The 25,958-nt window shown below is 42.2% G+C and overlaps 1 protein-coding gene across 1 annotated transcript; it reads left to right on the plus strand.

Moving 5' to 3' along the window:
- The first annotated feature begins 167 nt into the window (after nucleotides 1–167).
- On the plus strand, nucleotides 168–18,412 carry LOC126521283 (WASH complex subunit 1-like). Its single transcript, XM_050169937.3, has 6 exons — nucleotides 168–659; nucleotides 1,283–1,575; nucleotides 4,039–4,256; nucleotides 8,870–9,143; nucleotides 13,406–13,553; nucleotides 16,625–18,412. Exons 1-6 carry the CDS (start codon nucleotides 426–428, stop codon nucleotides 16,832–16,834), a joined length of 1,377 nt encoding a protein of 458 aa, XP_050025894.1. The 5' UTR covers nucleotides 168–425; the 3' UTR covers nucleotides 16,835–18,412.
- Nucleotides 18,413–25,958: the final 7,546 nt, after the last annotated feature.

A 25,958-nucleotide genomic window follows, 5' to 3' on the forward strand; every position in this document is an offset into this window, starting at 1 on the left:
CGGACATGTATCCGTTGTTCCGTCAGTTTCGTATTCAAAAGTTAAGCGCTACTGCTTTTACTAAGTGAATAATTACGCATATTTTCGTTTGTCTTGGCTGGTAAAATGGTAAGAAGAAGAATGGTAAAATGGTAAGTAAGAAACTTACTACGAACGAGTCACGTGGCCTAACTTGGGAGGGCGGGGAGGTTTGGGAGGTGCGTGCTCTGGAGGACGATGAGCATGTGATTATCTGGCTTTGCGTGCTTGAAACAAGCTCGGTGATGTTATGTAGCTGGCGGCTGGTAGGTGTGTGCAGTTTACATTCAGAGCCTTAAAGCACCAGCTTCTGTTTTTGGAACTGTGGTGCTCCGGTTGCTCGTTCGTCAGCAGTTTCGGCTGTCTGACCCAAGTGTTTCGGCTGTCGTCCCGGCGTGTTTCACAGCATGAAGTTTCAGCCTTACGAAGCACGTTTAATACCCTCGGACCTTCGTCACGATGAGTGTATTCTACAAGTGGCGGACAGTCTCGATCACCTCAGCAGAGTCGCCAACACAATTCTGGACGGTTTGCAGGAACGGTTGAATGAATACAAGGGCCGCCTCCAGAGCATTCAGAATCGTGCAGACTTGGCAAGAGCCAAGATTTCGGTCATACGTGGCAGCAGCAAAGCCACAAAGGTGAGCAATTGATGGGGCATTAATTGGTGGCTGTTTTGGACCTTCCTTTTTCCACTGGGTACCGAACACCTCGTCGAGTTTAAACAAACGCACAACGTCAGAGTAGCTGCATCACACTCTGCTTCGGAAATCCGAAGCATCCCAGGCTGTGCCTTCATAAGAATACCAATTATAAGTGAATAAGCTTATCTGGTAATGCTAAAGTTTGTCTGTGAGCAGATTCTCCTGCAGTGCTCTGAAAATATATTCTGTAGCATTATCTATTATAGCTTTTCACAAGCCCATCGTTTCAAAAGAGGCAAAGGAAACTTCGTCTTTTAAAAAAGTTGTACTTTTGTATTTGTGTCCTACCACTAGTGCTGGCAAATGCAACTGTACATTGATATGCTTTTGTACTGGCACTAAACCTAAGGTGAGCTTATGTTGATATACTGTTTGGTGGTAAACTATATGTCGCCATATGTCTTAATGCAGTTATTTCTCCACTTTGTGCAGTTTGCACATGCCATCATCTGTGGCGATATTCCTTCTCCTTATCTAACACGTGAAGCTTGAGCATGATTGTGCAGTCTTCTTGTAGTGCTTTACTCTGTCAGTGTTCATGTTCCCATTGTATTTGTCAGGTTTTCTCCAGTTACAAGTATCCTGCAAGTGATCCAGAACCTGCCCAAGAGCTGCTGGCCTCTTTGCCAGCCGTGCCACTCCAGCCGACTTACTGTCGAGTGCGAAGTCAATACTTGGCCCCCGATGAGCGACTTCTCAAGGAGAAATTACAGTTCTTCAACGTCCGTCCACCTGCCAAGGCTAACTCTACTGCCACGAAGCCTGTCTGGCAGGATGAGGAAGGCCTTGGCAGGTTGCCAGAAAGCACAGAGAGCATTGGGAGCTTGCTTTTGTTCAACACTGGGGAAAACCCGTAAGGAATCTGCAGTATAGTAGTTGCCATTTGGGCTGCTTTGCTCAGGAATGGCATGAGCAGTGTGCCTTGGTATTTTCTTATAGAACTACTTATGCACATATTCAAAGTTGTGAAAACTACCACAAGCTTTTCAAATGTAATGCGATCACATTTAGCAAGTATAAACGTTAGGAAACACATTTAAACTCTATACTAAAGTTGTCTAGCAATGCCAGACTGAACGTCATTGATATTATCGTGACATCATGGCGTTGAGCTAAATTTGCTGACATCGTGTAGCAGTAAGGCTAGGTATGAAAATGTTGCTCTTAAAATAAGATTGCTGCACACATTTCTTAATGCTACGCTCACATGGGGCAGCTGCTACAATCACAGAAATGAAGCAAACCAGTGTATTATGATGTCATGATGCATTCACTTCCTTGGTACTGAAAGCAAAACTGTTTCACAGAAGCAGGTATTGTAGTAAATTGTTCAGAGTGCTCTGGTACTAACTAGTATTTTTCTGTAGTTTGGAGGAATTGGATGTTCATTTAACATATAAAAAGAAATATGTCAGAAATGTCATGGCAGTACTCGTTTACTGCTCTTGATAGACTGCAAAAGCTACTTGACTGAAATTTGTCAATAACGACAAATTATGACAATCAGAGTTCACAATTTTCTTGTACTTGAAGTCCTGATGCAGAGCCCTGTCCTAGATGCATCTCTTGAGTTAAGTGTTTTGATACTGGAAAGAAGGAATGTTTCATGCTTGCATTGCATTGCATGTTACGCTTCTTTATAATGCATGTGCCATTCAACATTTGCACGAAGTGATGAAGCAGCAGAAGCAAAACATAGAAACAGTATAGGTCAGATGTGTTGCAAACAAGTTGGCTTGCAGAATCAGAGAATTCCTTCTGTTGGCTTTGTATTGATGTCATGGTGACTTTCTGCACACATTTAAAAGTGAATCTGTCAATTTTGCAAAGTTGTTATATCTTACACTGTCTTACAGCCACATAAGTATATAATGCATGGCCTCACCCCAATCTGGTAAACAGTGTTACAAGTGGAAGATAGTACCAAGGCTGTTATCATTATGCTGGCGCCTTTTAATTTTTACTGCAAAAACTGTTATCACATATGCTCCCATTTCCAAACTGCAAAGAATGTTAATTGAGTAAAAAGAAGCATTCTATACTCTCACCTGAGAGTTATTCATTGCTGTGTGACATGCCCATTCGATACAACCACACATAAAAGCAAAAGCAAAAACTCGTGTCGTGCTAATATACTTCTATGTAGGAAAAAACTGCCATCGGTGTGATCATAGCAAGATACTTCTAAGCGACCAGTGGTGGTGTGGAGCATTGAGATAGGTTTCTTTGTAGCATTCTGTTAGTCTTGTCAATAGCAACTTTTCCACACGTGAGTTTTCCTCCACCTTGTGGAGGAAACATAGCAGTTCCTCAAATAATGCACAGTGTTTAGCTGATGATTGTGCCTGTGTACTCCCCTGCTTTTAATTTATGAAGTTAGTGAGCAAACAGTTGCATTTGACTTTCCTGTACTTCATAGCTTACAGCAGTGCAGTAGCCAACTTGTGTTGAACCAGTCTGGCATGAGCCCTGCATTACCTCCTTCACAAGTACAGGGAATATTTTGAACTCATCTTGGATTAAGCCTGTCTGTGCTTTATAAAATGAATGGCGATGTCTAGATCCTGCCATGTTGCACTTCCTGAATGCCCAGGTGAATTGAATTGAGTTTACATTAAGATAAAGACAACTGCCATAAATTGAAGTACACCTGCCGTAAGACAATTCGAAAAATGATGACGTATCTATAGCAGCTTAACTTTAAAAACACAGGCATTAAGGAGTAAACTTCAAGAGCTTTTGAAGGAAGACACATTAAGCTAACATATTTAAGTCACTCCAAACAAGTCTCCAACACCTTCCGCGACAGAAACAAAGGCAGGTTTGCATTAATTCTGCCAGTGAGTGTATTTATCATCGGAGCAGTCTACACCAGAGTACTCTGTACACTTCCTTTAGCTGAAAAGTAGGCAGGAAATAACAGTATCAAGAAAGCGAGGTTGGGAAATGAGAAATTATCACATATCTGTTGTGGTTGCTTAGTGGCTTTGGCGTTACACTGCTAAGCACGAGGTCGCGGGATCTAGTCTTGGCTACAGCGGCCGCATTTCATAGGGGGTGAAATGCAAAAATGCCTTTGTTCTGTGCATTGGGTGCTCATTAAAGAACCCCAAGTGGTCGGAATTAATCCGAAGTTCCCCGCAATGGTGTCTCATAATCAGATCATAGTTTTGGCATGTAAAACCGCAGAATTTAATTTTTTTATTATCATTTCATTTGATATGGGCTTACTAAATCGAGTGCTATTACTTACATGTGTTTTCCGTGCTTCTACAACCACACCAAAAAACACTGGATGTCGCACTTATGTCTCCAGGTACACAAGGTATGTACAGCAAGACCCCTTGGGTGGAGCCAAGCGAACAGCAACTCGGACAGAAGAGGCACCCACAGGGCCAGGGCTCCTTGGGGCAGCTCCAGCTTCCATGAGTGGCACAGGACAACGTGGGGTACCACAGGAGGGCTTCCTGTACAGCCCAGGCATGGGCCAGGTACCACAAATGGATGCACCAGCTGCCCTTCCTCATTTGCCAGGTGAGGGTGTTGGGGATGTCCACACTTTGCCGTGCCCTGTCGCAGTAGATCAAGAACCCTCCAAATGAACAGGCTTAGCTACCAGTGCATTTTTCTGTAAGTAGTGTACATGCATGACATCATAAATGCCACCAATAGCTCATCAGGCCTATCCAGAGCCTGTTTGTGGGTATTGTTGCCTTGGTGTTCAAATGCCATTGTGTGTTTTTGGTTTCTCCTATTTCAAAAACTTCGATCTGGAAAATTTTATGCAGTGGAGCTAACTCTTCTTTTGCTAAGCATTTCAGCTTGCAAACAAATTGTTCCACTTCTGTGACAGCAGGCAGCGACGACTGCAGTTTGAGAGAACCATGACCTCCGAGATCAGAATTTTGCAGGCAACTTCAACAGAGTGTTAGAAGTTTGAAAGTGGTAGATAAAAGTGAAATACCTGTGATTTGCTTTCTGGCACATTGTACTATGGCATGCCTCGCCATAAAACATAGCCGCTCCTTCGTTCTGCATGCCATGGAACCCATGGCATGCAGAACGAAGGAGCGGCTGCACCATTGCATGGTGTAACTGGAAGCTCTTTGGTGCAGTTTAGATATCACCAGTTGACCTGCAGTTACCCTTCGGCAACACTAAACTCCAGTGACCCATGATGCTATGAAAACACCTAAAAAAAAATTATACAGAGTGCATACCTGATGTCTGTCCATGTACGCAAAGCTTTTTTAGATTTGGAGAACAATCCATTGAAACACAACACATGGTACGAACAAAGTGCAGCACTCTTTATTTACAGTACTGTGGTGCCACAGTGAGATGAGAGATGTGCTGTGAATTCCCTCAGCCACCATGGTGACCCTTGCAGAGCAAAATTAAGTTTCCTTCAGCATTAAAATGTGTTGAATCACAAGACATGACATGCTTGACCTTGCATAAATGCACAACAAACAATAAGAGATGCACAGAGAATTTCAGTGACGAACATGCTTCCTAACTCTGCTAGAAACTAGAAACTCAGCTAGGATCATCAGTTAAAAGTCAACCATATGAAACCAACAGATAATAAAGCCAAGGAAAGCATAGGGGAAATTATATTTTATTTTTAATTGAGGTGTAGAAATGAAAAGGGGAATGAAAGTGTATGGAAGACAGTAGGAGCTGAACCCACTTATGAGTACAGCAAGCTGTCTTTTTGTTCACTTTCATTTTCCTGTACCTTATCATTTCTACACTTCAATTTAAAAAGAAACATGAGCCATTCCACTCTGTGAAGGTGCATGATTAGTGAAGCTGTTGAAAACCACCACTACAACTGCTGAGGGTGGTATGCAATGCTTTATGGCTTTAGAGTAGTGGTAGTAGTGCTATGTCATAGTAATGGTGGGAATGAGAGTAATCATAATTTTGACAGTAAACCACGGCCCAAAGCGGTGCTGCAACAACATTCAAAACAGTTGATAAGCTGGTTATCTTATATACGAAGGGCTAGGGTCATCGCACCCCATGTTGAAAGCTGGAGTTGCCGGTGCAGCTTGTGCAACAGTAATCCTTACTAGGAAAAGCTTGCGGAGAGCACTATGTGCTTCACATTGCTATCACGAGCGCCTTATCAATTATGTGGTTCGTATTTTTTTTTTACCTTGTAAGCTGTGTACCTGTAAGCTGTAAACGTAAGATGTTTGTATGTTGTATGCGTGATTTTTTGTTTCTGTACCCTCCTTTCTGAAGAGTAGGCAGGCGCTGTGCCCCTTCCAGTGGCAGTTGCCAGCCTGTTCCTCGCTTCCTCTTTCCTGTCAAGTGTATATATGTTTTCAAAACAAAACAAAGAATGTGTGTGCCGTTCGCTGCACTTTGCTGAGTGCTTGTAGCCTCTGCCTTACGGGGGTATGAGCCACTGATTAATGAGTTTTCGAAATGCTGTTCTGTGTGTTGTATGTGTGATTCCGAAGAATGTATGCACTGTTCACTTCTTATTGCTGAGTGCTTGTAGCCTCTGCCTTACGGGGCTATGAGCGATTAGAGTGCTTGCATGCTTACAGGGGTACGGGCCATTGATTGTGATAGTTTTTGTTCACGGCAAACAAAAATACATGGAACCCTAGCCATATACAGCTTTGCTGTTAAACAGATAATTTCGCTTATGTTTTCCTTGGCTTCATATGGTTGTGGCTAATATATGTGTCCCACGTAACCAGACAGAACCAAGGTTAACCTGGGTTAACCAAGGGCAAGTCAGACTGTTTTTCTATTTTGCCTAATTACATAATTAGTTAGTACTAATTAACTTCTCAAATATTATATTCAGAGAAATTTGTCAATGTGAAAATTGTGAATCGTCCTGAAAATTTTCCGATTTTCATCACGAAACACCCTTGTAATCCTATGTTGTTAGACAAAGAGCCTGCCTGGATCCCAGAAATGACAATTGAGCGACTTCATGTAGCCTCATCTTAAGTAGGTAACAGCTTTCATTCTTGTCAGTGTCTTTTTTGCACTGTTGCTTAAGATGTATGCGATTAAGGGGCCCATAGGTCTTGGCAGGTGCCCAAGCAAGCAGACTGGGACACATCATCATTGTGGCAGGTCTCAGTTTAATCCATCAGACATTGGCTGGTACTAGCATGTCAAGCTGAGCACTGGTTTAGGTTGAAATGTGAGCATGCTGTGAATGTGTTGATGCTATTTGAACGGCTGCCACTACTACACACTCGAAATAAACTGGGGCGAACTTCTGAAGTTCAAGTTCATAAACTTCCTACACTTTTCATCGTAAGGAGTGTACACAAACCATAGACAGCAGTTGAATTAAGCAGTATGCATTCTCTACGCACTTCCCTGAGCACACAAGTGAACAGAATTTATAGGCATTGCCAAGTTGGTACAGTAATTTCAGTCAGAATAGGTGCTTGTCAAGCAAGAAAACGTTGACCCTTTTCACTTGCAGCATGGTAAGCGAATGTTACTAAGGGAGGCAATGTGAGGAATGGGTCACAATAAAGTACATCAGTGGGTTTGGACGTGTAAGGGTTGTAATACTGACATGCTGTTTGTAAGTGAACAAAAAATGTATTTTAAAAATATCTGAACTATCAAACTGACTATAACTATATCTGATGTGGTGGCTTAGTGGCTATGGCATTGCGCTGCTACGCATGAGGCCACGGGATCAAATCCCGGCCTCAGTGGCTGCATTCCACACAGGGAAATATGCAAAACCGCTCATGTACCATGCGTTGGATGCACATTAAAAAACCCCAGATGGTCAAAATGATTCTGGAGTCCCCCACTATGTGCCCCATAATCAGATTGTGGTTTCGGCCTGTAATACCTTCCTTTTTTTAACCTCTTACTTAACAAAATAAACTAACAAAAGAGCTTTTATTCTTTAGTTTGCACTGTTTTGGTAAAAACACTGTTGATCTTAAGTATATGTGACATCGGCTCTATATTCACTAATTTGATGTATAATTTATTTAGATGAGGTGATTGAACTAATACCCTAATAAAATTGCAACTTTAATGATGTGTGACTTATTGTATTGACTTTAGCAACTATACTTTCACATAGTCAGTACATGTCTACCTCAAAATCCAGGATAGAAACCACACTTGTCAGCTTTGTTTGGCGATGTGTTTGCCGTTTGTACTTACCGATTTTGTTCAAGATTAAAAAAGCATTGTCATGTATGATGTCAGTGTAGCCTACTATTGGAAAAGTGAGGTTCTTGGTCTAAAATCGCCCCCTGTCGTATAAGCAGAAACAAAGCAATCTCGCAGCTGCTTGCTATGTTTTGTTCAGGAAGCTGCCTAGACTAACCCAGTTATTTTTGACAGAGTAACAAGGCAGATATCAGCGCGAAATGCTTTATGAAATGACCAGATGTGATGTATATAGTCGTTAGGTCTAGATGTAGATGTGTTGTAGATGTGGGGGCTGTACAAGGTGCTGGTTCAGCAGCCAATGTGATGTGTGGCACCCAAAATACATGCTGATGCCCATTTTGTTTGTGGTGAGGTTTAACCACCTCATAAAGCTTAGTTGTTTGTTCCAGTGCAAAAGCTTTTGCAGTGCATTAGGCAAGGTTGGAGACAGTATTATACATACACACTGTCCTTGTTTACTACACTGATGAACCATCTCGCCAAGATAAAGTTCTGTTCATTCGACGCTTGTGAGCTGTGCTTGTGACACTGTGGCTAGCAAAACGGCACCTTGTGCCTGAGCAGGTGTGAATGGAAGCAAGTGATAACTTCAACAAAAAGAGGGCTTGTCCAAACTGCAACTTAGCCTGGTAACCATGTTTCTTTAAACTTCTTCTGCGAGAGGTACAAAGTGTAAATGCTTACATTACTGAATAAAACCTGGCTGCATAACCATTTCTTGTGGTGTTACCACGAGGTTATGTGCTCAATTCATGGCCACCACAGATGCATCCTGGTGGGGGTGGAATACAAAAACACTTGTGTGCTTAGATTGAGATGTGTGTTAAACCCCAGGTGGTCAAAATTATTTCTCACCATGGCATCTCTCATAGCCTGTGTGTCGCTTTGTCACATTAAACCTCACAGATTAATTTGAATGACATTGCCTACTAAAGATCTTGTGGATGGCACCTCTGCAGGCATAGCTGATGACCTGTCCTATTCAGAAGACTTGGGGCCATCTATTGCACCATCGTGGCTTCCAGAACTGCCTGAAGTGCCGGCTGATAGCTTTGTGGATGTTCCACCACCCCTTCCTGAAGGGGATACCACTGACCTACCTCCACTAGGTACCACTTCTGAGCCAGTGGTGGAGTGTCCGCCTCCCCTGGAGCCAGATGAAGTGCCAGAGGTGCAATCTGAAGAGGCTGTGCCCAGTCAAGATGCCGCGAGTGTGCTAGAATCAAGTACTAGGCAAGTACTCCACATAGGGCTCTCTGGTGCAGTCAGGGTGTCTACCAACTGGGAAAACCGGGAATTCTCAGGGATTTTGAGTAGTCTGGAAATACTCAGAAAAAACTCAGGGAATTTTTGCTTCTATCAGGAAAAATTTGCTGTAATTTTATTAAAAGGGAACGAAAGTTGCGCTAATGCTGGCTCGAGCAACAGAGAGGGATCTAACGATCTATCGTATTTGACGCCATGTCGTCGGCTGGAGGAGTGGCCAGTGTACAGTCAACGACCGACTTTCCGGACGCCCGATAATTTGGACGGCTTCGTGGAACCACTACATACCCCACAGAGTCAATGTATAAAAATGTCTGAAATTTCGGTCGCAATAACCCTTCGGCGCCCGATAACCCTTCGGCGCTTTCGCATGCGGATCTACTGATCTACCACCGTGGCAAACGCTAGTCCTAGCTGCTTTGTTCGGCGCCGTGTTTTTCATTGAAAGGATTCGCCGCTGTCAGCAATGGCACCGACTCCGACTTTGTGGTCCTCGCAGTTGGCTTCAAAGCTTGGAAAGCACGACGCGTTGCATAGCATAATGCAGGTTCCCAAAAGTCAGCTTCGCTTGTATACTGCAATGTTACGCGGTGAAGCATACGCTAAAGTATTGCGGTGAAGCATAACAAGCGTGGGAAGGGGGCAATTGTCACAGGACACAGTATGTATTCCTTAATTATACACACGTCCACCCACAATATCCTGTCAGAGTACGAGCACCGACTTGTGTAATAAGTGTACTAGTAGGCCTTTTGGTTTTGCCTGCGACGATTTGAGCCATTAAGGGCAGTAAAAGACATGCATTCATTTTTTCGAACTGCTCCATTTTTCGGACGTTTTTGTGGCACCTAGGAAGTCCGAAAAAACGGATGTTGACTATACAGCCGACCATGAGGATGCTTCAAATAGCCCGTGGTGCGAACGCACGGTGGAAGGAGGACGAGAACAGAAAGGACCTACGCATTGAGGAATTAACAGGAAAGGAACCGTGCCACTGCTTCTTCCAAGGAGCTTGAGCTCAAAAAACAGTGTTGGCTGACGCCGAGATGTAGGTGTCCCTCATCCAAACCAAAATAAACTCATTAAAGTAGTGAAACGCAACACTGAGGCATCGTGCGCGTGCTGCGAGTATGTCAGGACAGTTCAGGTTGACATACCAGCTGTTGAGACAGAATCTCACTTGCGACAATGTTCGGGCCTCATACCAATGAGCTTGCTATCAGTTAATAGAAATAGCTCATATCATATCATATCATAGCTCAAATGTGGATGCGTCACAGCATCCACATTTGTGGACGCGACCTATTTTTCGTATTTCTGTGCAGTGGTAGCAAGGAATAGAGCACAGGCATTAAGCTTAGGGTAAATTGATCATTCTGTTAACCTAATTTACTTCTATTTTACTTCCGAGTGATATGTATTGTTACAGAGTACTGCTTTAGTAAAGGCACTACCATGTTTTATGTGACGTTTGACGTGTGGCATGCCGGTAGCAACCTTGAAATATATTTTTTCTTTCTTGAATTCGAGCGGGGGATTTAATCCTTTTTATGAAGAAACATAGCATGGCTGACTTTATAATATTCAAATATTTAATTACTCTAATTCTGATAACTCATCATAACATGCTCAAAGAGTCATTCTGCCACCTTAATTTGCTTTCATTGAAGTCTCAAACACCATCTATGCTTCACGTATGTATCGACAGTCAATCATAATTCGTGCCTGAATGGTATATTTGAAAATACCTGTTTCTCTGTGCATCTCATTTAATTCATATTTGAGAATGTTTGATTCGATTTGCAATAAGCATTACCATTTTTTTTCATAGATATTTTATTTGCTGTGAATTTTACTAACCCCTCCCTTCTGATTTCTTTTTGAATAAAGTAAATGCTGCTCCTTACTATTGAAACTGGATTGTCTTTTTTTTTTTTAATTTTTTAGCATGCTTACTAGAGAGTGACAACATTGAGTGACATGTCAGCCCATCTTGACAAAAAGCGAAGTTCTGTATTACTCGGGGAATTTTGCAATGGCACTCGGGGAAAAGCTTGAAAACTTGGGGAATTTGGAAATGTCAACTTGGTAGACACCCTGTGCAGGGGCATGAATAAAAAGGTAACCAACGTTGCTGGCTCTTCCACATTTTATGTGATGCTAGTCGGGCACAGAAATGCACAATCAATGCCAAGAGTTTACAGGATGTGGGTTTTATAGTAAAGCTATGTTTTTGCATGGTCTTGGCACCTGGAGTACAGCTAGACACTGCATAATGTTCTCGTGATGAAACGTGGAGTGGACTCTGAAATCTTGCATAGCCTGCACGAAAAATCCAGCAATATCATAAAATACATCTCTCATGAATTCCTTGTTAGTGCATACTTGCTAATTAAGAAACAGTGACTGCTGTTTTGAAGTCAAGATGATGCATTTCAACGTAGCGCAACTCCAACAAAGCTTTAAAGACAGTTGCTAGCCACTTTGATGTCCCACCATCAACAATTCATTCTCGTCACACCAAATATCAGTGTCTATCTTACTGGATAGCCACTATGGCACGGGCTGTTGTACCTCAGTGGCTGATGCAAGGCTTTTAGGTTTCTAACCCTTCGAGTGCCAGGTGTTTTGAGCATATCCAGCTGCTGTCTGCTGGAAGATTTTCCCAAATGTATCAAATTCGATTTCTGTCTAAATAACACATTAGCAGGGTTTAGATTCTTATGGTATGTATTGGCAGTATGTTGCTGAACCTTTTACAAAGTTTCTTGATGTGACTATTCACACAAAAAATTAATCATTAGGCAAATTAATTTCATTTATCATATGCCTCTTCATTGCTATCATAGTCACTCAAAAACATACCTTTGTCTGTATAGGAATTCTGCAAGTCAGAGTTCACAAGAAGCTTCTGAACTTATGCATCATTCAAAAACTGCACAGGCTTCTTGCACCAGTCTGCTATGGCAAAAAAACGAGAGATGCGAGCTTGGAGATAGGCGTGAGCAACACTAACAGATACAGTCGAATGCCGTTAATTCGACTTTGGCGGGACCGACGAAAAGATGAAATTATCCGGCGGGTCTAATCAAACAAAATCCAGAAATAACGCCGTAGCACACTACTGATTCATTTGGCTGTATTTCCCCGATTCTAACACGCACCCGAATCAAATGTGCACCCACTTTCTTTGTGTCCAAAGTAAAAAAATACTAACCTAAAGATATGACACTAACGCTCCTAAACAAAGTAGAAATCTAACCTGCTCCTCATTTTTTAGAAAAAAAAATGCCCAAGAGCTTAATCTCTTGCATAATGGCAGCCAGTTTTCTAAAGTCAACGTTGCCGCAGTACATTTGTGTTATGCGGTAAAGCATACGAAAGCCGCAAAAGCTGTTTTTGGTATCGTGTCCAATTGCACCGCGCAGACAATTTTCAGCCCAATTTTCGTAGAAAACAGAAAAACTCTCATATTAGAATCGGGTAAGTACCGTAAGCACACATTGTTAACTACGATTATTGCTTGAAAATTTTCCTATGGTCAGCTGAAAATAAGTATTTTCGACTGGAGATGACGAGTTCAATGCATTCGCTGTCTCGTAAGCTCCACCAAGACAGGCACTGCCTCTAAATGGGTCACTATAGAGGTCAGGCGCATGCGTGCTGGCTGGTCAATTTCGAATTAGCTGGCGAAGGCCAATTTTAGGATTGAAATAACTAAAGTTTGGTCCCATAGAAATGCATGGGCACCAGCCGGGACCCTCGGGCGGGGCCTTCGGCCGAGATCGAATTAACCCAAAAAAAAAAATCAAATTAGCCCGAGTCAAATTAACGGAAGTCTACAAGTACGGTTAGCTTTACTGCACCACCTGTCATACCCTACAAACAAAAGCAGCCACACATTTCAGTCCAGTATATATGGCTGTTTTCATTTGCAGATTTGGAGAAAAGCAAAGAGGGAGTGCAAATTGACACGGCTTTACTTGAGCTCAGCAAGATGTATGCTGAGGCACCCAGACGAGCCCAACATAATTATGGTTGTAGGTGTCATATGTAGTTGTCTCTGCTGTTCACCATGTTAAGCGAACACCAACTAGCCCAGCTTTGAACTTTTGGGGCTTTGTAGTTTTTTGCATCGAAGTGATTTCATCCTGAAGCTTTTGAGGGGTCGATGACATGTGGGAAGTGAGTCATGGTGCCGATCTGATTGATGGCTCTCTACCTTGCAGGTCAAGCAATGCAGAACCACATGCAGAGTTGTCGCTGCCTGTGACAGAAGATGGCAGTGCCCGCGCCAGCCTGCTGGAGTCTATTCGACAGGCCGGCGGCAAGGCAGGCCTCAAGAGTGTGCGTCGTCCACAGCAGCAACGCAAGCAGGTGGCGCAACCTCCCATGCCCTATGTTTGTGTTATAGTGGTCTTCATGAGTGTGGCACCGAGTTGTTTGAGTTTTTACCTTCCCCTTTTGTTTCTCACACGAAGCATGCATTGTGCAATATTCAGAGTGGTACTAGGTATATAATTATTTCGTGGAGACACATAAACACCACACAAAGGAGAAAGAAAAATAGGTCAGTGATTGTCTTCTGATAAGGACACCATGCTCACCACTGTGAAGAGGAGTAATGAATGAAAGGAATAAGAGAAGAAAAAGGCACAGAAAAATTCATCACATCACGCACAGTACAAGGAGCATCACTGCGTACGTGAGTCAGGTCAGCAGCCCTGCAGTTGAAAAGAATTCTAAAACAATGTTGATTTACTGTGGCTGGCCGTAAAGCAATTAGAATGCAGAAAGCCAGATTCCCACACATGGTTCTTCGCAACTACTTTCCCACATGTCTAGAATGCAAAGCAGTACAATGTAGTAGAACTGTGACAGCAGTATGGGATTAATGAGGGCATAACTTTTGTAGGAGTAATGCCCCATAATTGTATACTATGTGTAAATACAGTATAATGTTGTGATGATGCAAAAGGCTTTCCCTTTCTCCTAATTCGCAAAGCTTAAGCTATAAAATGCCAGTGTTCTTTAAATTAGCATTGTGATATTACAGCGGCTGCAAGCTTACTGTGCCTTTTCAAAAAAGGCTGTGTGTGGCTCCAATGTCAGAGACTGGGCTGTGGCAAGCATCCGCCACTGTTTGTACCAAGAAGTGGCATATGCACAAGACCCCCATGTGTAGCTTGCACAATTTTAAAGGCAGCAGGTGTACCCAAGTTGTGAAAAAGGTCTATAGGAATGTGCTGCCATGTAAACTTGTTAGAACTAGTTATTAATAAAAGCTGCGATTTTCATTTTTCATAACTATAAAAAAAAATGATCGAATTAAATTGTTCCTTGCCATCTATTGCTTTATTTCGGTTGTTACAATATAACATACCACAAAATTAAATACTATCTGCTTTGCCTTTTAGGCAAAGCTGGGAGTATTGGGAAACAATTTGCGACTCTTTGGCAATTGAATACATGTACAAGTAACGCACACTCGTAGATTTCCTTTCATTGGCACAGAAAGTAATCTTCACGTGTGTACTGCTGGGAAGCAATGTTGATGGCTTGTGGTCTTGAGATTTTTACTCCAAACAGCAAGAACACTTCAGTTCTCTATGAACACATGTTAGTCTACCTATGATGAAATACTAGGTCATAAAGCATCTGTGCACTGGCTAGATTTTCTTTTTCTGTGGACACAATCGCCTATGCCTACACACCACGGGGGACTAAATTTGCGTCTATTGTACATTCTATTGCACAGACTTCAGTTACAGTCAAACCTTATTATAAGAGTCTCACCCGACACATGTACCTCCATTATGTCCTATATTCCTTACTATAAAGCATAGATTCATTGCCCACTGATATCGGCAAGAAACATTTTAGATTTAGTACTTTGTTATACTACCTGATAGTTTCTTTTATCTGTATTTGCTATAGCATTATTCGACTAATTGTTTGTTGTTGGCGGTCATATGCCCTGGTGTGTTCACCACCTTTGCCTGTTCCTCTTCTTTTAGGTCATTATTCAGTTGTAGTTGTAGCAACATCGACTTCGAGGAAGATGAGGAGAATGGTGGCTGGCTAGGAACAGGCCATTGCATAGGAATTGAATCGAGCGCGTGGCTCAGATCACGTGCAGCGGATGCAAGGGCCAGGTGATTTATCCGCCGAGGAATGACAGTCAGCTAGGGCCTTCTGCACAGTAAAAATGTGCTACGGTTTATTGTGGCTCATCATCATCACTGATTTTGCATGCCACATAGGAATGCAGCCGTATTCGCACACATTCTGTCTTTCCATTTGAAAGCATCATATAAGAGGTAAAATGGCTCGCATTGGCACAACCTTTAGACCATGCCATAATGTACCTGTTATTGGAAGTTGGAGTGAATTGTACAGTTAATCACAAAAGTTTATAAAACTACTTGTCCCATGCAGCCTTGTATTCAGGTTTACAGCCTGTACTATTTTATGTGAACAACAGTGTGCAATTTTACTGGCTATGGTCAGAAACTGCTTGGAAATTCAGCATTTTCTGAAATCCTGTGGTCCGTAACGTGTGCTATGTTTAGTACATCTGTGTTTAATGCTGCACTGTAATTATTAATATGTAGTCACACTGGTAAAACCTGATCGCATTGCCTTTGGTTTGTAAATTGAAATGAAATACAGGTAGCTATAGAGATACTAATCATTATGTGCAATAAGTGAAAAAAGAAAAGCTTGCACAAAAGCACTTAGCTAGGTCAGTTTTGGAGAAATTAAGAAAATTTGCCACACAGTCTAAGAATATTGATTTCTTAGTGTCGGGGATATCAGCATAGCTACCAGAAATAGTCGCTGTTAGGACTGCTAGCAGACACTCTAAAGCAAGTGGGCTTCCACTGTGTGGTCTTGTGTGGTTGTAAACTTATACATTCTCAAACTCTTATCACCTGAATTTCTTTTCTTTTTTACCTAGAGAAAAACATGAATTGCTCTTGTATGTGGGGTTAGAGCATCCCACCATTTACTACTGCAGGGTGAAATTTGTAAGCTTCTTATGAAAAACTGAACTGGGCGTATAGTGCACTAGTGAAGAGAATGCTGCATGTTTTCTCACGGTATGTCCTTTGACATAGAAGGCAAACTGTTTCGCATCTTATTGCTGCGTATAAAAAATGTTGGTATTGAAAAGACAGTGTCTGAAATTTGTACTTGTGAATAGGTGCAGCTGTAAAAGTTTCAAGGAGAGCTCAGCCTCCATTAGCAGATGCATGTGCAGAGCTTTGTTTTCAAAGTGAAAGATGGCAATGTGACAGCATGTTTTTAATGGACAATTACATGTTATGTTAGAAACTACTTTTGTCTTTCTTAAGGATCCCGTGCTGATTTAGGAGCTCAGAACTGGTTTATCGTAAAAGTTCAACAACCAGCTAGATGAGCTTAACTGAAATTTCCCTTTGTAGGTGGCACCACCTGGTGGTGATCTCATGTCTGACCTGAAGAGCAAGCTGCAGCTGCGGCGCAGAGGTATCTCGGGTGAGACAGATCATGCAAGCAGGCCCACAACTGAAGTCACATCGCCTTTGGACAGAGTGCTCGAGATGATCCCACCACCCAAGGTGGAGTCCGAGGAAGCCAGCACCACAGACACTGAGTGGAATGACTCTGACTAAACAGCACCCCTGGGGCCGTATTCTGAAACGTTCACCTTCCGCGATAGTCACATTCAATAAATCAAGCGACTGCTTACCCGTGACGTCGGCGTGCACTACCAACGCGCACTGTCGACCGCTTCACATTGCATGAGAGAGCGCACCGTGCGAGCGCAGAGCTGCTCGGGTGTGTTGTTTTCGAGTGTAGTGGCTGCAGTACGGGTTCTGCACACTGACTATGGTTGGTTATGGCCACTTTAGGTAAAATAAATTGAATAAGGAAGTGTGAAATGTTTTACTTTAAATGAATGAACAAATATCACCGCGAAACAACGCGTGTAAGATGCCACCAAAAAGGCTACTGTAAACTACCACCTATCTTATCTCTACTACACTCCACCACCAACCGAATGCCAAAAGTCATGTTCGTTTATTCAATATATGTCAAGAGCACCCATTGACACTGACGTTAAAATGATGTAGGCCGGAACTACTAGTTTGGTTTTGCTAAAACCGCCAATTAGCACGCGCCGTTGGCGGAGGCGTGGCCAAGGCGATAATTTCGCGTAAGGCGAACATTTCAGAATACGGGCCCTACTTTCACCACACCTACAGATATTGTATGACTTCTCTGGAAGCATTCCAAAGGAGCACGCCAACCTTTTCCTTTATTTTATTCTCCTCCTTTTTTGTGTTGGGTTTAGCAAATGAATTTGCATCAATCGGTGCTGTTATACTCTGGTTGTTTACAGGAGTCTGCAGTAGTCACCTGAAAATATCCTAGAGTGCCGCTGCTATTAAAAGAAGATTTAAGAGGGTGCACATTCGACTCTGGTAAAGCTGCTGGAAGATGTAATTCCGTAGAAAGATTACTATGCTGAAGGTTAACGCATAAAGCTTGGACTTGTTGGTTGCTTAAGTTGTGTGACCTAATTATAGTGGTAAAGATAAAAAACATCTGTTTCATATTGTAGTCAGTTTTTACCACTGTAAACATGTCTTACAACTAAGCTGGAGGAGCTGATTGCTGTGTTGGGCTTGTGCAATTAACAAGTGAAATTGCAGATTCAGGAGCTCGCAAATGGGATTTTTTGCAGGAGCCATGTGGAACTTATCAAAACTGCTTTTGCTGATTAGTGTTAAACTTAAGTTGCTGTTTGTGCTTTAAGTAAGCTGTTGGCAAATGCCATTCTGAGGAAGGACAACTAAGCTGTAGAAGCCAGTTCTCTCGCTGCTGCTATAGTACTGAAAAATGTTAGGTTCAGTTTGAGTACACAGAACCATCTGGTGCAATTTTTTTCTTTTCTTCTAGAGATGCGACTTTCACTGCAGTAATTGCTTAATAGTATGAATTGGATTGACCCTATTTTGCTGCCATGAGAAACTAAACATTGAGTGCGCAAGGAAAAAGCAAGCAAGTCTCGTATACTTTTGTATAAGTTTGGTGGAAATTAGAAGTGCCTAGTGTATCACAACCAAAGCTGTCCTTGGTTTACAGCATGGTTTGGTCACTTTTCCAGTTGGGGAATTTTCTTTAGGTCTGCTGTTTCATGTGCGTTTCATACTGTCATTTGACTGAATTAAACTGCAGTCCTTGTATTCATGTCCTTTTGTCTTCATCAATACTCTGCAATCATTCTTAAATATTACTGCACTATCCAGTAAGCAACACCACCGCAGGTGTAGAAATAAATTTTTGAAACCATATTCCATACAGATAAAAATTTGTGGGGTCTCAAACATACTCTTGGGACAAAGGAACGACAACACAGTAGTGCAGTAGTGCAACATTTAGTGCATTTATTGCACCTTGCATACGCCAATCCAGCCAGCCAAATTATTACCATTAGAACATGCCGATGGGTGCACGACAAATCAAGGAAATCTGACTGCCCACGACCAGATAGTGAGCGAATATGTTGGCTCCCATGCTGGACACCAACAGGTAATTGTTCTCTCATTGTGTACTGCAACGAGAACGGTGGCGCATTCGAATGATTGTGTTCGTCCATTCCGGTGTCCTGCTCCTAAGCCTTCCACAGGATGGTCCTGCGAATGACCTGTGAGCACGCAATACGTCCACGCAGCAAGCTGGTCCCAAGCCAAATAGGAACAAGGTACTCCTTCTTTTACCCAAGAAACCCCACTGTTGGGTAGCATTAGCAGCGCAACACTCGCGCCATCTCTGATACTAGTTTGCAACCACACCAACTGCCCTCAGCGCTAAGCCAAATTACAGGAGGCACGAGCCATGTAGGGAAAACAATATTAGGGGATCCGTGAAAGTCGAGCATCCCACAAATTTTATGATGCTGAATTAAATATGAATTGAACATTTCTTTAAAGGTTTGAATAATTTACATATATTGAAATTATTTGTAATGGGCATCTTCTTTTTCTGTGTTTCTCAAAGCAAGAAAACTCCGACGATTACGGTACTCCACGATGCAAAATTTGAGCATAGCTCAATACGTGCTTTCATTTCGTGATATACTGCACAGACTGGCAACGACCGTCAGTGCCTTCGCAGAGGGAGGAGCAGTATGGGAATGCTGGCATGATGAGCGGCTTCGGAGCCAGCTGTGGAAGAAGACAGCGAATGCGCGAGCAGTGGCACAAGTGCGGCTAGGCCGAGGGACACTGATGCTCATCCCAGGAACGGGTGCCCAAGAGCTGCGCTCTAATATGTGTTAAAGTACGTCTAGTAATGCGAGTGCTAGTTTTTTCGAACTGTCATCGCACAGCTGAAAAAAAATATCTAGGCACATTAGGAATAAATAAAGGTTCAGATATATTAGAGCAATGAATAATGGAAATACCTCCTACTATTAATAAAGGTATGGTAATTATAGGGCACTTAATGCCAGGAATGATTATAACAATACCTTGTTACAGGGTATTGCATTATTAGCAGCATCGAGATCATTTAAACATATGAACAGCTCATCAGTTGGTAGAAGAAACACAACTGCACATTTTAGAGCGCTGCTGTTGGGTGCTAGTTCCTGCGTTCAAAGTTGGTGTAACGCAGCGAACAAACACAGCAAAAGGAGAAAGAGCCAACGCTGAGCGCAGCGTTTGAAAGCAGAGGAGGAGGGTGCAGCGGAACCATGAAGTGTAAAGCTGAAGAGGAGGGTATGGCGAAAGAGTGACAAGAAAAATTATGCCGATCCGACGCACTGTGGGAATCTATGTAAGCGAAGCTTTTGATGCTGGATGCTTTGATTGATAATTAGCGGTGATATTGACAGCTAAAGCTTAATTTCTTCAACGTTTAGGCTAACACGAGAGCGGTGAGTTGATGTTAAACGTTACCTTGTCTGTAGCACTGCTGTTACCAGTGCTACCTTGCGTGCACCACTGCTGTTTGTGCAGTACACAGAACACACAGGGAGAGGTGTTTGCTTGAGGCATTGTTGGGCGCCATATATATAACCTCTGAGAGGGTTAAGCATTGTCATTGCCTCACATGGCACATCGCATTGTGGCAGAAGTATTAAACTTGAATTGGATTATGGGGCTGTACTTGCCAAAACCACGCTCAGATCTTAAGGCAAGCCCTAGTGGCAGACTCCGGATTTTGACAATTTTGACACCGTGACATTCTTTAACATGCCCAAATATCTAAGTGCACGTGCATTTTCTATTTCGGCCCCGTCAAAATGCGGCTGCTGCGACTGAGATCAAACCCACGACCTCTAGCAATGCTGTAGCCGCAAAGCTAATGCGGCAGGAACAGAAGTGTTGATTTGACAGTTGACCGCTTCCGTAGTGTCTCCTGGACCCTGCGGTGCATTTAATTAATGCAGCTCTGATTCTGCATGCCCTGCATAAGTTGCTCGCTTGACATATTTGCATGGTGTTTCTTTTTCAGAAATAGCAGCAATGTACTGTACTATACATTGAACTTAAGCTTATCGTGTTTCCCTGCAACCATTGTCGTATAGTAGTGGGGTTGCCTTGCCTTCTCACGTCACCTCCCCCCACTCTCTTGTATGGGAACTTCCTTCTTCTCCTCCCTCTGTTTCTCCTCTCTACAGTTCTATCTGCATCCCCTCTGGCCTCGCACATTAGTAGAAAGGGAAGCGCTACAGTTTGTACAATGATTCTGAGGGGAGTCGCGGATAATTACAGCTGTCAAGCAGCTAATGTGGCGACGGCCAGGGCGCTCCAGAGGGCATTGTGCACATTCGACGCGGTGGTGTGAAAACGAGTTTCTCCTGTCGCCTTTCCTCTCATACATTTACTTGCACCTGTCATATATATACATGCTCTGAACCACCCCTGACCACGACAGCAGTAGCAACAGCAGCAGCAGCAGGAAAGTCGAAGGAAGAGGCAAAGAAAGCTTCGCTTTAAAAGCGTAGCGCCATGCAACACGAGCTCTGCGGCAACAGCTATATGAGATGGCACCAGAGTAGCGCGCTGTGGTCTGTTCACCGATGGCATGCGGCGAGTGCGTCCACCAATGCCATATATGGAAACAAAGCTCTGCATGAGTGGATGTCTGTCTGTGATGGCTGCTGTGAATTGCACCCGCACATCGCCCATGTGCTGCCTCTCACGATCTCCCAATTAGCAAGGCAGTCTCGGCACACCTGGCTTCGTTTGCAATGTGGTGCATGAGACAAAGTGTCCGCGCCAGACAATATATCGTGAAATGAACATACGTATGATACGTATCAAGCTCCGCTCGAATTTCACATTAGGGAGTATCGTAATTGTCGGTGAATTTTTTTCATTTTCATTCAAATGCCAGTAAAGTTTCTTATATCCTTCAGCTCCTACTAGGGCTGGAACGTTTGCTGTAGGGTTTATATTAACTGGAGCATCATAACGTTCACTAACGTTCTTGAGCCTCTTCAAGCAGTTTGATTTTGCATGCAACACAAGCTGAATAACATGACCAAGAAAAATTATTTCTTGTATTTATGACTGTGTGAGCAAGCAAAGAACCACCTATCACTTGGCAACTGGATGGAACACGTATTAAAAATGCCCTTGAACCACCTCTCAATCTTGATTCGCCTAGTTGTGTGGTTATACATGGCACGTGTAGTTAACAAGTGGGATGTTAAGATAGCTCTCCGTCTTTTCTAACAGTTGGCTCCTCTGCTATTTTTCGAAATGCCAGCCAACTGCCAGCTGATGTCAGATGGCATGGCTGCTTTGAGTAGAAATGGGCTTCAGGCATGGGTACCTCAACCATTGTGATATTGCAGAGAGATAGAAGCAAAAATGTAAATAACAGGAAAGAGTGAAAAGACTGAAGAAAGCAGGAGGGAAGAAACAGCCAAGTGTAGTAATTTCAGCTGCAGTTGCCGACACACAGCTCAACTGCAGGCATAATTCTAAATGTTACGGTTGGATTAACAAAAACATTCCTTGAAAAGCGTTATGTAAAGCCAAAGATGAGTGATTATTTCAAAGGGACCTTCACTGCTCTGACAGCATGGAGAACCGTACAGCACTGAAAAGTGGATGCAGTGATTTTATTTTGTACTAGTGGTGAGGCTTTGCAGAGTATGCAAGAACTGATATTTTTATTAACACATGTTTCTATGTGCAGATTTGTATGAATTTTAGTAGGGAACTGAACGTTTCTGTAACATTATTTTGCAGAAGTGAAGTTCAACTACATTCGAACAGGCAAATGCTCACTTCTTTCTTTTGCAGGTAAAGCAGCTTTGCATAGTATCTTAGCATGTTATAAATGGAATGCTTACATACATACCCGTAAGTTAAGACAACACAGTCATGTTCCTGTAACATCAGTAAGAGAGAATATGTGACTCGTCAAGAATGTTGCTATCATGATGGTCCGTGTGCTTCCGCAAGAGTCTGTTTTCATCTGCATGCACTATTATGGTTAAAATATTTTACCCTTAAAAATCAATCTTAAAAGGCCCAGTATCATCGCTAAGGAGCCCTTCAGTATTTGAGGAGTGCTGCTGGTTGCAGATAGACATACCTTTCGAAAGACCTGCTGGCAATGGTATGTCTGAAATTTTTTAAATTTATTTGATGGAGGATGACAATAGAACGTATTGTAGAGTGTAATTAAGTTGTTAGAATGTGCCTACAAGATATGCTGTCTTCAGAACTGCTAGCAATGGCTTAACCTTAGCACCTCCTTTAAAGTACGTCTTGTGCTACGAGCTGAAATCACCTGACTGCACCGCTTAACATGAAATGCATGACAAGACACTGTCGGAACTTTTAGGCTAGTTGTTGAGCAAGATTTTCATCTGTGAAGTATAATTACTGCCTTATCTTACCATTGAAACAGTAAAGACTTTGGTTGGACCACTAAAGAACATGGTGAACATTACACAATTGCATAATTTCACATTCCATTTCCTCACTACTAATATTTTCGTAGTGGTGCTGTTTTGAACATGCAAACCTGATGATGGAATGTTGAACAAAGAAATCATTAGGTTGTGTCTTTTCACCTGTTTGTTTTCACCCTGTCTGAAGCTGTCTAGCCCTGCTTTTCTACACAGTGAAATAATTTTATTTCACAGGGAACTTTTAGTATAATACCGATAATAATAATAATGTATTAAAGAATAATAATGTATTAAAAAGTGGGGTTTACTCATCAACCTTCATCGTTGAACACGGAAGAACCCATATTTAATATGGATTCACTGCCAGAGGGTATTTGTGAATGTGCAAAGGAAGCAAAGCAGTTCTGCAAATTACAGCACACAATAAAGAAGCGTGAAAGTGAACCTATTATATAACATAATGATCAATGGTGGCATTTGGTTAGTTGAGATAAGGAAAAGGGATTGGCATCCTAAGCAGTTTGCACCAAACTAACTTTTTAGGAAATATGTACTTAAACCAAAAATGCCATGGCTACTAAACATCACTGAGCTGAGGGAATGAAGAAGCTAACTAGTTGCCTAGCATCTGCTGATCTGAGCATGTTATCAGGTAGTTTCAGCCAACACAGCTTCGACCATTCCACGTGGAAGAGCACATATAGGTTCACTGATTACAACATCATGCAGCTACACAGTCTAAAAACTGCATGAAATAGAAAAACAACCAATATAGCTAAGTGAGAAAAGCACACTTCAATTTCATATAAAGAGCATACAAATACCTATTGTTCTTTCTCATTCTTTTTTTAACCCTTTCAGTGTCACTGACGTACTTTTCACGTTTCTGTCCTACCATGTCACAGAAATCAGATAGCAATGAGAGGATCATACCAAAAGAGCATTTGTCATTATCCGTATGATTTCTTTCTTTTTGCATAACCAAAAATAAACCATTGTGTTTGTTTTGCAATATCAAAGAAAAAAAGCCCTGATGCCGGAGGTGCGTCACCTCCCAAAAAACAAGACACTGAAAGGGTTACGAAGTTAACACACTTGGTTACACTTGCGCTACGTACGTCCACGTCCTGTCCTTCACTTAATATTTTCACTGTAAAACTAAGTGCAATATAACCATGATAGTTACGAAATAGTTCAGTCTCGCACTAAGCAGGTCTCCGAAGTTGCAGTGGTGGCTGTTGTAGCATGTCAAATGGCAGCTGGTGCTTGAATGAAACCAAACTCGCAGTAACTTGGGTTATCAAAACCACATTGGAACTTTATTCCCTAGCTATATTTTTACTTCCGTCTATTCTACACTTGAAAGTGGGACACCTCAGCGTAAGCTTTCCATGGAGGAAGAAAAGCAAAACTTTTTTGGAGGTAGATGCAGTTGCCTAATCCACATTTCTAGAACTGCAAATATACATTAAGAAATTCAGTGTAATGTACTGCAATTTATTGTAATTTATTGCAAGCAGTAGACTACGGAGTCCAATAAAACTGTCCAAACAGGCTTAACCACACAAATGGCAACCTCAAAAATGATCATGCTTGTACTCAAGGAGAGATAGAAAGAAAACCTGGCCTTTCTGCTCTTGCAAGAAGGGAATGAGTCAAGACTTGCACACCAACAGCAAGAACAGCAGAGCTCAAACACCTTCCCTGCTTTGTACACATTAAAGTTGTACAGAGAATGCCTGCAAAGCTCCGAATTTCATCTATATTAAATTTGGGCATGTTTTTCATAACAGTCACCATTACTCTTAAAACCAACACAAATACACTAACTGGTATTTTAATGCGATAGCATATATTTGGCTGCCGGAGGGTGTTACTATGTTTGCCTGAAAAAGAAATTCTACGCGGCCAATGTTTCCATTATAGAATGACCCTTTCTTAATGTTGATGCTTCTCGGCAGGCATTGAATGCAAGTCTTCTGCCTTAGTGAAAAACCCTCCAACGATAATTCATATAAATGAAAACGAAATTGGCTCATTTGTGACAGCATGACAAAACATGTAGTTTCAGGTTTACTTGAATCACCCTGCACTTAAAGAACCAGTCCATGTCAGTTCCATGCTTGTACAGACGGAGCCTTGCATGAAGTCTGTAAAACTGACGCATAAATGCTGAACTTGCCATTTAAGTTCATATTTAAGCAATTTGTATGCGCCTTTGAATATAGGCACATGTTGAAATGTTGGAAGTTGTTGCTGAACAGGCCAATTTCTTATGGACACTTCATTATTCCCAATATTCCTGCATTAGTTTTAATGTTTCCTTACCATCTGTGGCATATATAACCTCTGAATATTTTCTTAATTGCTGAATGTTTATCCAGTGAAGCATATTCTTTACGTTCAGATTGCATCAAAGTATATTCAATGCTGCCATCTGAATGCAAAATTGCGGGTAGGGCACCTGGCAAGCACGTACCCAGGATTTTTTTTCAGGGGAGGGGGGTGCTTTCACTAATACAAATGTTAATAATTCCCACTGTTCGGTACAAAGGCGCGTAAACCCGCAAGAGAAATGAAATAGTGTATATCACAAGTGCGCCTGTGATATACACATATCCTTTACTTGGCAAACCAGGAACCACATCAAATTGACTCGCGCAGGGAACAAACACAGGAAGGACACAGCCAAGAACAAGTAAACAAACGAAAGTGTAAGATGAAAATTTCTAGGAGCGTTTTTCTAGTTAGCTCTGGAAGAATTATCGAGAAAGATACATTTTCGGAACAATCACAGTTCTATTGTATCCCTCGTTTACTGCTCTACCAAGTTAGGTGCCAAACCGTCTCAA

Source organism: Dermacentor andersoni, chromosome 6 (assembly GCF_023375885.2).
Source record: "Dermacentor andersoni chromosome 6, qqDerAnde1_hic_scaffold, whole genome shotgun sequence".
Taxonomy (NCBI): Eukaryota; Metazoa; Arthropoda; class Arachnida; order Ixodida; family Ixodidae; genus Dermacentor; species Dermacentor andersoni.